Here is a 14,139-nt window from a genome sequence, read left to right on the forward strand (position 1 = left end):
TCTACTAATCTGCAGTATACTAGCTTCTCAGACAGCAACCATCTATCAAAGTCATTTCTCAGCAGCCCCGTGGGTCTGCATCTGTTCAACCAACTGGAAAAAAAATGTCATGCAAGCTGTGTAAATGAATCCTATTCAACTTTTTTTTTTTTAATTTAGTAACATTTGCAGCAGGATATATTTCTGAATACTTTCTCAAAGCCATCTTAAAAAGGAGGGAAAAAATAATCTTGACTCAAGAGATATGTTATGTGAGAATCCTTCTTCACAAGTAGAAAAGCCAGGAGCGTGAACAGAACTAGAATAAGCTAGCATACCTTACGACTGCATAAAGAAAGGGTAAGCTTCATTTTCTCAAGAGCAGCACAAATTAGGCAGTACCAAAGGGCATGACAAAACTGTGACCTAATTATATACCTGCGTTTCCACAATGAAAAGCTTCTTCAATCTTCCTTAAAATCATAATTGGAAATAATTTTAATATCTGATATCTAAAATGTCCATTTAATAATTTTGAAATAAAACATACCAAAATACTGCAAGAATCTATATTTTTTTTCCCCACATCAATGAGAACAAAGATAACTGCTGACAACAGGAAGTAATCCACATTGTCCCCTGGATATTTATAGTCATCATAAAAATATTCCGCTCTATTCATGTAAAAACCACCATACACACACTAAAGTTTTAAAGATTTGTATCTTATAAAAGCCATTAAAAGTTATCATTTGAAGCCTGCAATAACTAAAGACAATGTATAGACAAAAATGGTAGGATTAACTGATGCTTCACATCAAGGTTCATCACAAATGACAGATCAATCAGTTATACCAAATGAAAGAATTCTGCAAACAAGATCGCTTTTACAACAACAAAATTAAGCTACAGGTCCCCAGTAGGTGGTTTGCAGAAGTCCAGATATTTCAATTGGGAAACATCATCCCCGAACTAAAGCCTGATCAAATCAATTTATATGGCCATAGATGTGACAGACAGAAACAAAAAGAGCTATTCTTAGAAAACCAGGTCTGTGTATGAACTATAAAGAGGGATGGAAAAAAAAAATCCTAAACACCAACCTGTCCAACAATTCTACCCAGCAGTGCCCAAATGCCTTGCCCTTCATTTCGCAGTTTTCCATTCATATTTTGTAGCTCTTCCAAGGACTCACACAGCTGAAAAATTAAAGGAAAAAATATCAACAGAAATGAAATACCATTAGGAGTTATTTAATAAAATTTATTCAACCTCTTACTTATCTGGGGTGCATTACTTTATTGTGGGATTAAAAAAACAATGGAACTCATTTCAGCATAGCTGAGACCAGCGCAATCTTTCAGCGATTTGAAAGAACTAAGATGAAAACCTGGACAGCCACCTGTTTTGTAAAGATCTGGAGCATTTCAGCATGAAAATTAGGTTTCATAAAGTCGATTAGAAAGCAAACCTAAAATACAGCAACATCTTGTACGTGTTGCCCATATTACTTGAGCAGCAAGATTGTAACAAGCAACCGTATAACTGAATTCCAGCTCTCTCTATATATACATACCAAGGAACACTAACTCTCACAGAAAGAGATATAATTCATAGAAGGGTTCAAGCAGAACCCTTTTTTACTTCTGGAAGCAACTTTTAGTTACCATCCAGCATATACAACCTGTTAAGTTAGCTAAAAGTCTCATGCATGATCTCCTTCCCCTTTATCATCATTGGGCAGTTCACAAGGACCTGCTGCTTCATCTCAGTGTATTCTCACTTAAAACACACACTCAACAGTTTAACAATTAACAGAAATACTATTTTCTGTCATCACTAACCATCACTCAGTAGGTTGCTGAATTGAGCAAGAACAGCAGCATATCATCTGTCAGATACAGTGTTTCTATGTTCTATTTCAAAATATTCAAAGATTAAAATAAACAGATAATCATTTAGTAAAAATTCAATGAAAACACAAAATGCCTTTTTAACGATTATGACGAGTTAATAAAAAAATATATTAGCAACATTTTGGGGGAGCAATGCGTATACTTAAGCAAAACACGCAGAGGACATGATGGTTGTGTGAATTATTTCAGCCTGCAAAAATATCCAAGTCATTAAATATAGCATAAGTTGGAGTTGACGTAAATAAATGAACAGCACTCTTGACAATCCAGGATTCCCACTTATCAAGCAGAGAACTGAGCAGGTTCAAAAATAACCTATAACTACACATAAGCAAAACAAATCAATCTCTGTTGTCTCAAAAGTCTCAAATGAAATGCATACAAAGAATGAAAACAAGAAGTGCCTTAAGATACAGTTCACTCATGAGAAAGATCTGTCTGTCCATGCACAGTTTATTACTGCAGCTCTCAGTGGGGTCAGTTAAAAGAACTTGTACCCAGCCAACATGTGACACTTTAAGAAATTGATTCTACTTGTATAGGAGGTAAGGACCACAGAATATTTTTACAAGAAGATCATATTTTAAAGTACTACTTTCAAAGAAAGCATAGTTTGTATCTTTCTTTCTAAAGTCACTTTGTCTGGAAAGCAAAATGCCGAAGTTAACAACAGCAATATTAAAACAGTATAATGGTTTATAATCCCTTTTTCTTCACCTTATTATACTCCACATGAAGCTTTTCTTGCTCATTTTCTAATTTATCCTTGATATTCTTCTGTTCAGCCATATTCTCCTGGATTTGAATCATGCGCATATTTCTCTCTATTTAAAAGAAAACTGAATTATTTCCTATCCTTAGATATATTTTCAAGTTTTAAGTACTAAAGAAAGTGAAGCAATGAAAAACATGAAACTGTAACAACACAAAAACACAAAACTACAGCCTGTAGTTACACAGACTGAGTAGAATGAACAGTCATAACATTTTGCTTCATAGTGTTATTTAAATTATTCCAAAAGGTAACTAAGCTTCCACTCCTTTCTTCGCAAAAACAGTTCAGCCTCCTGTTTACATTTGAAAGATTCTCTTCTTTTCCTAAATGTCTTTTTTAAAAAATAACTTTGTGTAGAGATACTACGCAATAATTTACCTAACCTAAAATGGAAGTAATAATTCATATTAACCTATTAACAACAAGGAAATAGAAGGAAAAAAAGCAATGAATTAGTACAGTACAAATACAGCAAAGTGATTATTCTTCAGTGAGGAAAATACAAAATTTTCATTCTTACCAAGGTAGTAATTCACAAAATCAGCAGTGAGAGCTGGTTGTTTATGTTTTCTTCTTCCATCAACACTGGAACTAGTATCTGAAGTATCAACTGGAAAAATGTCTGTGCTAATTCCCATTAATTCGGCTTTGCGCATAAGCTTACGTATAGCTGAAGCACTGCTAGTAAGTGGTCGTGGTAGTTTCTCCCTGGGCACCCAGGCCTGAGGCCTGGTAGTGCGGGCCAGCTCTGCTTTGGCACGATACTGCTGTAGCCTGGCATTGATGCGCGCCTGCAATAAAGAATTCCATAAATTAAAAACATAAGGAAACAATTCAAAACTGCTTTTGAATTGTAACATTTTGGATCACATCTGCATTTTATTTTCATTTTAAAAGCCACAAAATCTAATCAATGCCATTTTCATTCCAGAACTGTATGTTTCAAGAAACAGCCACTGACAGACATTAGACTTTACTTCAAAATGCATGTACAAATAAAATTATTCTTTCGAGAGGTTTTGGAGCTAGACACAGGTTTCTTGATGAGATTTTCCCACCAATGAAAGTAACACAAATGACTGCTGGCTTTCAGACAATCCCATCTAATAATGATAATTTGATGGGACTGTGAAAACTCGCTACAGGGAAAAGCCTTGGCTGACCTATCAAAACCACATTTAGATACACTTTAAATTGGTATCTATGTGAGCAATAAAAGCTGAAGAAGGGCATTTCTGCCCTATTTGACATCCTTTTGTAGGAACTCCTTTCTCAATGCCATATCTCATTATAAATGTTAAACTAGTTGATTATAATGTGCCAAAACCACAGACCAAACAGAAGTGAAGTAGGCAAAAGCAGCTCACAATCTATATTGCTGATGACATCTGTATATTTGTGACCATCTGGGAGATCCACCACAGAAGATCAAGTTGTTACTGACAGCTGGAAAACACTGTCTTGTGGGAACTCTATGCAGTGGCAATTCTGGCAGAAAATGACATCAACATACAAGCCTTCAGAGGCAAAACTCCAGCTGACTATCAGTTAGAAGTTGTTTTCTTGCCTGCAGAAAGAAGAAACTAAACTAATCTGACTGCTTGACCATATGGTATGAGATACTCCCGAGACAAACACTAAAAAGTGTGTGTATATACATGCTATGGTTAAGCCACATTTCTGATTACAAACAGAATCGTGAACATAATACCACAGACAGTTTGACACATGTTACCTTAGTAGGTCTTGAACATTAAGGACCAAGAAACATGGCAAATGTGGCTTGCAGGCCAGCTCTGACCCCAAGGGCTTTTTTTCTTTGACCCACAACAGCAAGCAACAGACCCACCTACAGCCACCATCTCATTTCATTTGCCACTGGAAGGGACAAGGATGGTTTATAGCTTCCTTAGCTAAGGCACTTCTTTACTCAATACATGCTCAGTTCTGAAATCCTTGCGGTCATTTAAGTTGTCATACAGAGCCTTACTCCAGAAATAGAGGACAGATTAAAGTGACTAATGTCTAAATGGAATACTGAACTCAAGTTACTTGGATTTAAGCTATTTTCAAGTACATGCTTTACTCAAGGACATAATGTATTTCAAGATAGAACATCTTCCAACAATCAACAGCCCTACGTAGTTTTGTATATTATACTCTTTAGAGGGATTTACTTTCTTTTCAGGCCACATGACTTGCGATATCATTGGCTCAGTTATTCCTGCCTGGGCTACAAAGTACCAAATACTCTTTTTTTTTTTCTCCTTCAAAACTGTACCTCAGAACTCCACTTTCAAAATACCAGATATATTACTTGTAAAACTGCGTACTTGCCTATGTTAACTCAATGTTCGCAAACCTTACTTAAACCTACAGTCTATCCCAGAAGTGAGCTTTTGCATATACATGCACATACACACACACACACTGTATACGTGTATATACATATATATTATCTAAATATTATTAGTGGGTGAACAATCCAACACTTGGCGAATTCTGCTTCACAATTATAGGAAGAGCCGACAGCTTGTAGTAAGCGTGGTTAAAGCCGTTCCCAAATCTTCACTCACAAAGCCAAGCCATCAATCTAAATATATATATGTATGAATATATATAAATATATATATATTTACTTCTTACTGTTCTTCTCCAGACTAAGCTGTCTCAATTCTTATTTCTCAGACAAAATCTTTATTTAGCAAAGATGGCTGAATTTATTGGTGGGATATTAATTTCCTCATGTAGACAACGTATGGTCAGGGTGAATTTCTACATACTTTGTGTGTACTCCCCAGTCCGACATTTTTAGTAAATAAGTACCCCTTACAGCTCTACATTTCCAAAAAGGCACAGAAACCACTCAAAGACAATTACTTCATATAATCCCATACATACAACTGGACATGGAAATGGACTTATCAGGCATCCAATTTGTTTCCATCCATGTAAACTCATGCACACACACAATACTAAACTTTCAGTTTCAAAATATTTAATCCAAGTTAGTTAGATTAAAAAACCTGCAGTGGCTATATCTGGAGGAAAAGAGGAGGAAAGAGGGAAAAGGCTGGGAACTTATCATCATTCTCAGTGCCATATAACAAACGCCTGAAAACAGAGCTAATAAACCCTGTTGGATTCAAATTGATTTTGCACAACCAGCACTTACCATTACGCTGGGTAATATTTTTATTATTGTGATGTCTCTACTACATTGGTGCATTTCACCTAATTGAGAGGTGGTGTCTTCAGCAAAAAATTATGTAACCAGTTTTAAATCAAGCTACACAAAGCTCAATACCCCACAGAAATACTTTATCCAAAATTCTTCTACAATAGTTTGCTCGCATTCATTCTCTCACCTGCACAGGTCATTTTAAATTAATATTCCCTTCTGCTCAAGGATCTTTGGAGAACTAGGCAGAAAAGGTATGATTTTTTTAAATTAAAAATTTGATTATATGAAGAATTATTTTCTGATCACTACGCTACCCTTCCCCCTTCAAGGATAAAGAAAAAAAAAGAAAAAAAGGAAACAAAACAAAACGCAACAGTTATTTCTCTCTCTTAACTCCCTTTCATTATATGCAGCATCTGCTACTTTCTACAACAAATTAGTCAGGATTCACTCGAGTAGCAAGCTGCTTTTCTACCCATCTATAATTTTTTCCACAGAATGCAGTTCAGCCTAAGCAGTGAAAGCAAAGTGTGCCAGAAATTCCTCAGAATCAGAAATACACACATTAAAACACATGAAAGTGCACAAATTCCACCAGAAGGATTTAAATGTTTACAACAAGAGGACATTTATCAGTTGAGCTTATGTAGTAGCTAACACTTTTATGTGGATCTGCCACTAGACAGGAATACAGCCATTGCCTAAGATTTTCGGTTAACTTCCACTCAGCAGCACAGACTCAGTTTCTCTACCATAATTTTTTCTTGGTAAATCTTTACTATGAAAAAACCCAGCACACAGAATTCTACTTAGGCCTACAAAAAGTCAACAAATATCTAACAAGAAAAAACTTTAGGCAAGCTAAACTCTTCTGCCAAATTCAAGATATTACTAAGGAAAAAAAGTGGATTTTTATTGAACTTGGATACAGAAATATGTGTAATTTTTGTCTGGCTGTCTTTTTGTCTCAAGAACCTTGAGAATGTTAAAGAAAATCTATGAACTACAATGAAAATGTCATTACCAGTTTTTTGCCACAAAAATCAACCAAAACAAGATTTTTCAATTCAGACAAGTATAGATACCCCTTTTTGATAATTATTTTATTGAGACTTGTTCTTAGAGACCAAAACATACAAATCATTTACTGCTTTGTTAAATGACCAAGCATTATCAACATATTTCAGATTTTATTTCCTACTACAATAAAAATGTCCCATCCTCTTTGTTTCTTTTTTGTTTAACATGGATGATTAACACAGCTGCACCTGTGTCATGAGTACAATACCTGAGCTTCCGGCGAGAGCTGTTTTTCTCTTTCCTGCAAGGACATTTTACAGTAAGATTGTAATGCCAAGTAGTTCTTCCGCTTCCATTTCCTGTCTAACCTGTCCGCATGCTGTTTACAATAAGCAAAAAAAGGGTCAGCTATATCCTGTTTCAGAGAAAACAAAGGGGAAGGAACAAAAATAAAGTAAGACATACATTGCTAAAAGTCTCTTAAAGCATAAACATTCTGGCAGTCAGTTCACACATTCAAACAGACACAGTTTTAAAAACAACTAATACACATCTTTCTAAATCAATTTTATCATGTTAATGTAATTTACCATATAAAGTGGTTTTTTACTGTTTTCATTGTGCAACTCTAAACGTTTTTAAATCCATTAACTATTTAACTATCTACTGTTCAGTCTCTCTACTATTTTCTCATTCCCAGAAAAAAAAAAGGCAAAAAAATTCCTAAGTACAAATCCCTTTAACATGTAACATGCACTGTTAACTTACAAGAGGTTAACAATTCTGCAGAACACAAAGGCAATACATTTGGGTTTCTCAAACAATTTCCAAACGTTTTTCATGGCTATACTCCCACATGATTTATTATCTTTCAGAAGTTTTCTCTATTTCTTCATTCTCCATCAGATCTGCACATTATCATGGCTGTAAGCTTGTAATAACTTGTAGCACCTGTAAACCTTGCAAGCAGACTTGAACTATCTGAGCCACAAGTAACTGTGGTTTGAGAGGTGTATTTCATTGACAGTATATTTTCAAAGTGTAAAAATGTCATCATAAATCTACAAACTAAGAAGAAAAAGCGGTCTTCATAAAGTAATAAAATATTAATAAATAATGCTTATTATATTTTCCGTTACTCCATATATAACACATGAACCAATGAAACCCATACAGGCTTTCCCTACAAACGTATTTTGATTTAGATTTTCAGTGTGACAACTTCCAAAAATTAGCAGCATGTTAAAATAAGACAGTGTGAAGCCTTCATTGAAAACATGTAACCAAAACACGGAACAAAATACTAAGGTGGAAAGGCAAGTGATGCATATGCCTAGAAGAAATTCACATAGAGTATTTGAAGAATCAACATTGTACATAATTTATCAGGACCAACAATGAGGTAATTGTGCTATCTTCCTATTCTCAGTCTCACAGAAGGAAGTACTTTGTGAATCCTTTAAGAACCACTTCACGGTCCACTGTTTTCAGAAACAAAAGTGTCAGTGTCAATAGCACAAGTAATGTTTGTTTTGTTTGCTACCTGTGGTACTTCCTAAGGCAACAAGAAGTTAAAATTGTGCAGCTATGAACACAACAGACTTAATTCAAATGACACATATCAGGATGAAATTTGTCAACCTGAAAGTACTTATACCATAAAAATGAATTTGGAAGTAGGAGCTTCAAATCTGAATCGCTTTAATGGTATTACAGGGAGAAAACTGGTAAGAACAGGTGTTAGAAGTCAATCAGTAGGTAATAAATGTTTGCATTTCATTCTGATTGCTAAGATTAATGTTACCACAAGGAAAGCCATATACCTGTACTGCAGTTTGAAGAACATTGAAAAACATGCATGAAAAAATGGCATTAGCAATGTAGTTAATTTCTGAAGACAGTCCTATTTGGTATGAAACTGAAATTACTGTACTACATAAACAGGTGGGTAAGTACGTCAAAATAGGTGAAATTCAAGAATTTCACATCTATAGAATTCACATCTATATCGACTGATAGCCTATTAAGTGAACTTCCACGTTAACTTTCTCTATCCCTTTTTCCAGACCATTTCAAAAGTTGCTCAGAGTTGGATAACCTGGTGAGCAAAGAGCCCTCCCTGGACTGTCCTGTTAACTCAGCCTATAACTTGGTGCCAATTTACAAAAGCTTTGCTCATGGTTAGTGAGCAACAAAGGCACAACAACAGGTTGCCTTCACAAGCTTTTGATATAACTTTTTTACTCTATCCTTTCCATAGGTACCTCTTCTGCTGCTGCTTCTGAGAGGAGGCCTTCCTTCTGAGCGCAGGTCACATGGAAATAAGCTCTGCACATCCCAGCATCACAACTAATGCACACACCAGTTCTGGCAAAACGAGGATCTTCGCAAAAACTGCATTCCTTTTACAGAAGGGTGGAAAATACCACAGTAAGTATTTCAGGCACATTTTGTCTAATATTTAACAATTTACATCTTATATAAAACCAGATCAGGTCTGTTTACTCTTGTATGGTACAGAAACCAATTATGCTGTCGACAGTTGACACTACTTGAAATTTCAACCCCTTCCCAACCTCCACTATTGATTTCACGTTCAACAAGCAATGGAAAAGTGCTTAAACAACCTAAACAGCATGTTGGATGATTTTTTATATGAACTTCCATGTCTTGTATTTCCCTTCAGAGCAACAACTAAATCCCTCCCAGGCAATTCATACACAATTAACTACGTAAGTATGGTATCATAAACCAACATGGCTGCTCAGCAAATGTTCAGTTGCAACAAGTTCAGAGGACAAACAAATAAAGAGCTGTGCTCTGGATGACTGAAACTGTGAAGCACTGCCCTCTGTCCATTGCAATAGTTTTCTGCATTGTGCACAATCACTTTCTATGTGGATTCAAAACATTTACATGTAAACCCATTTTAATTTTAGAGCCATTTTTTGTTCAAATTGAGGGCCCCATGTTGTTGTGGATTTTTTTTAAATCCTGGTTTGCAGCAACCTTTTTACATGCACTCTAGACCATGATTATATAGACCCTACAGCAATTCTTACTGAATGTACATCTGTCACTTTCTTAATCAACCTAATCTTCCATTTCTCTTTTTCGCATCCCATAAATCCTCTTCAATTTCCATCCACATTTTGGCAATCTGCCTCTAACTGACTTTAAAAAAAGAAAGTAATTACCACCTGTGTAAAAAAATGAGGGAAATTAGGGGAAAAACAGTGACAGAAATTATGAAGAACAGTGGTAAGGAAAATAGAAAGAAAAAGGCAGGGAAGAGCAATGGCATGCGCAATGATGTAACAACCATAAAAAAAACTTCATCCCATTTTTAGTCCTGAACATTACTGCGATTGCTATAAACAAGAAAAAGTTGAGAAGATGTATGTTATTCTATTCTATGTCAAAATGTAAAATAAAGCTACTTGTTGGCAGAACATCTCTTCTAAATTTACCTTGGCACCATACTTTGAATAATTCATTTCTGTAAGCGTTACTGGCCGCAGTTTGTCGATATCTCCAAATGCCACTCCTGGAACATAGAGGGCACAAACAATATGGACCCACCTAAAACAGCAGATAAAATTAGGTTACTGCTATCAACCTTTTGATCCTATATTATCCTCACCATTTACAGATATCAAGGTGCCTTGTAAATGTTACAGATGCTAGAAGAAATGTGTTTGAAGGAAAGTACATTATAGAAGTAGGGAGAAAATGCATTTTTGGAATTCAGCAGCTCACATGCTTAACTTAAGTTAGGCTTTTCAAAGCTACTGGGATTGCTCTGCCTGTCTGGACCAAGGGCTGGGTTACCATCACCTTTTTGTTCTGCTGGCTCTCATGTGGGGCTCCACAACGCTTCTCATCTGACATGAAACATACATAAAGATTTCAAAATGACTTATAAAGCTGAGGCAGACAGATAATTTCATGATGGGGCAGGAGGGTGGAAAAGGAGGAATAAAATTATACAAGTAGTCACAGCAACAATGAGCTCTAGGCATATAGCTATGAAGTACCTACAACACAAAATCAGTCAGACACTGCATTGTTACAGTTACACCTATTAGTATAGAATTATAGAATCATAGAAAAGTTAGGGTTGGAAAGGACCTTAAGAGCATCAAGTTCCAACCCCCCTGCCATGGGCAGGGACACCTCACACTAAACCATGCCATCCAAGGCTCTGTCCAGTCTGGCCTTGAACACTGCCAGGGATGGAGCATTCACAACCTCCCTGGGCAACCCATTCCAGTGCCTCACTACCCTCACAGTAAAGAACTTCTTCTTTATATCCAATCTAAACTTCCCCTGTTTAAGTTTTAAGCCATTACCCCTCGTCCTATCACTACAGTCCCTAATGAAAAGTCCATCCCCCGCATCCTCACAGGCCTCCTTCAGATACTGGAAGGCTGCTATGAAGTCTCCACGCAGCCTTCTCTTCTCCAGGCTGAACAGCCCCAACTTTCTCAGCCTATCTTCATACAGGAGGTGCTCCAGTCCTGGAGCATGTTGAGGATGCCAGAACTGCACACAATACTCCAGGTGAGGTCTCACGAGAGCAGAGTAGAGGGGCAGGATCACTTCCTTCGAATATGGTTGGATTTCTGGGCTGCGAGCACACACTGAAGCTGGCTCATGTTAAGTTTCTCATCCACCAACACCAAGTCCTTCTGCTCAGGGCTGCTCTCAATCCAGTCTCTGCCCAGCCTGTGTTTATGTTTGTGTAAGACCTTGCACTTGGCTTGGTTGAACTTCATGAGGCTGGCATCAGCCCACCTCACAAGCGTGTCAATGTCCCTCTGGATGGCATTCCTTCTGTCCAGGGTATCAACCAAACCACACAACTTGGTGTCATCGGCAAACTTGCTGAGGGTGCACTCAATCCCAATGTCCATGTCAGCGATGAAGATGTTGAACAAAATTATATAATAGTTTGGGTTGGAAGGGACCTTCGAAGGTCATCTCATCCAACCCCCTGCAATGAGCAGGGACATCTTGAACTAGATTAGGCCATCCAGAAGCACATCCAGCTGTAGTCTTCTTCACTGGCTATAAATGAATTCAAGAGTAACAGGTTCAAATCTTCAGCTCTGAATGGCATAAAATGAGACAGCATGAATCTGGGCCTCAGTGTCCAGGAATCAAATACAACACAATGGTGAAGGCTTCAGCCGCAAGTCTGCCTTTGACAAACATCTTTGTAATCTCCTGAAACTCTTAATTGCCATTAAGGCAGCCTTGCAGCAGAACACACATTTTCTTCTTCTTAGGTAACAAACGCTTTGTAAAAGATCCAACTCTCATTGTCACAAACCATCAATTATTGACAAACTCAAACACAGCATGCATGACTCAAATCAACTGAGACAAACTACTCCAAAACTCAAAATGTTTTGTCCCCAAAATAATGCATTACCAAAATTCCAGTAACTATTTGTTACCCCGTCATAAGTCACTAGGTGGGAGCAAATTGCGGCAGACAGAAGGTTAAGATTGGTACCTTCTGTCACCTTAAAATATGCAAGAACATAGCCTTACAAATGCAGAGGTTTGTAACTACCACTTTGAGCCTACGAGCTCCCAGACGACATGAGATACAACTAGAGACTTTAGATGTAACTGTGCTGAAATATTCTGCGTTTAACTCTTAGAAACTATGCTAATTCAGCACCTAATGATCTTCCCAGTCATTAAGGTGTAACAGTGAATGTATCAACTGGTGAAGACTAAAACCTCTAACAGAATCACAGAAATCTACTCCCTGTACTCAAGATTACTCACAATGATGGTAGAAACATTTCTGCCCTTGGCTCTTTCATTACTCACGTACAGCAATTTTCCAATCTCCTTAAATACCAGGGGTTCAGCACAGACCTGCTGTGCTTTTTTCCCCCCAATCTTCTACCACTGTTTAGCTGATCCCTTCTCCCTTCCCTTTGTTTTGTGTCAATTAAAAAAAAAAAGAAAATAAATCAACTGGGACCAGAGCAGTAAGACCCACCAGGGTTTTAGACACACTTAAACAGCATGATTTTATTAACCTGTTATTAACTGGCTATCTACAGATTAGAGAAATACTAAAGCTGATGCTTATACTAATCAAAAGCTACATATAACCCTAATTTCCCACGTTTCCAAAATAAGCACTTTTCTGATCAGTGGTCCTTAGACCTACAATGCTGGAATTTACCACACTCCAGAATTACTACATTTCATGTTAATATATACATGACAGAAATTCCAAAAAAGCAAGGTATCAAAATTTTAGTAGCAAGGTCAAAAACATAAATACATTAAAGTCTTTACAAAAGACAACAGTGATCTTGCAACGTACAAAATTGGTAGACACACTGTTTATTTAGCATTTTCCCCCAAAATAGTCCAGGCTAATAACTGGATAATAGAAAAAAAAAAAAAACAAACAGTAACAAACTAGTTATAAAGTGAGTTAATGGTTTCTAAGAAATTTCTCAGTAAATCTAACATAAACCACAACACTGACTGATCCACAGCATCACACTTGACAACTCTTTTCACCTGCATATTTAAAAACAAGTTTTTACTGTTAAATCACTTGGGTTTGAGATGCTAAGTGGTATATTTCCTTTAAAACATGAAATGTTTAAACAATGAGAATAATGTATATCCCAAATACACACTTGCATGTGACAACAGCATTGCTTTGCCTTTACAGATTTTACCAAGGTTCACCACATCCACAAAATTATCTGGTCATAGCACTGTAACTAGTGGAAGAGTCAAAGAAAATTTAAAGATGAGTTACAACCCTGTCTTTTAGTAACACAGTACAAATACAACACCATGCTAGCTGCCAGAGAACAAACTGAGATACTCAAACGTTCTGCCAAATTTCTTGCTGCTTGTAGGGAGTAGAGCTCATCACTGGTTTTATTACAGTATAAACACTCCCACATTTTAGCAAAACGCCTTAATTCAATACAATGTTACATGTAAAAAATAAGTTTCTTCCTGTTAGTATATGAAAAGTGTATCTTCTGTCTGCCTCCCCACAAACGCAATGGAGGTACAACATACTCCTGTGAGGGAGCAATGGAGCACCTCATACCATCTCTGCCCTTCCACACCCTATCCAGAACTGGCAATAGCTTGGCCTAAATCACTACCATCCCTTTACGAAATATTCTTCTACAAAAAAGCATATCTCTGTGCATAAACATGTACTTTGGTATATATTAAGCATTTATATCTCATAAATATCTCAT

The 14,139-nt window shown here is 36.7% G+C and overlaps 1 protein-coding gene across 4 annotated transcripts in view; it reads right to left on the bottom strand.

The window, feature by feature from the left end:
* The window catches only part of PHF14 (PHD finger protein 14), a 162,319-nt gene that overhangs the window by 118,388 nt on the left and 29,792 nt on the right, over nucleotides 1–14,139 (bottom strand). For all 4 annotated transcript variants that reach the window (XM_057404730.1, XM_057403056.1, XM_057403890.1 and 1 more), the window contains exons 6-11: nucleotides 10,345–10,456; nucleotides 9,139–9,276; nucleotides 7,143–7,289; nucleotides 3,191–3,461; nucleotides 2,613–2,719; nucleotides 1,083–1,178 (exon numbers count right to left, since the gene is read on the bottom strand). In XM_057404730.1, coding sequence (XP_057260713.1) covers nucleotides 1,083–1,178; nucleotides 2,613–2,719; nucleotides 3,191–3,461; nucleotides 7,143–7,289; nucleotides 9,139–9,276; nucleotides 10,345–10,456 — 871 coding nt within the window. The remainder of the gene's footprint in view (nucleotides 1–1,082; nucleotides 1,179–2,612; nucleotides 2,720–3,190; nucleotides 3,462–7,142; nucleotides 7,290–9,138; nucleotides 9,277–10,344; nucleotides 10,457–14,139) is intronic.

This window comes from Pezoporus wallicus, unplaced genomic scaffold, assembly GCF_028554395.1.
Source record: "Pezoporus wallicus isolate ANWC-B61680 ecotype Strahan unplaced genomic scaffold, APGP_CSIRO_Pwel_v1 contig_7099, whole genome shotgun sequence".
NCBI lineage: Eukaryota > Metazoa > Chordata > Aves > Psittaciformes > Psittacidae > Pezoporus > Pezoporus wallicus.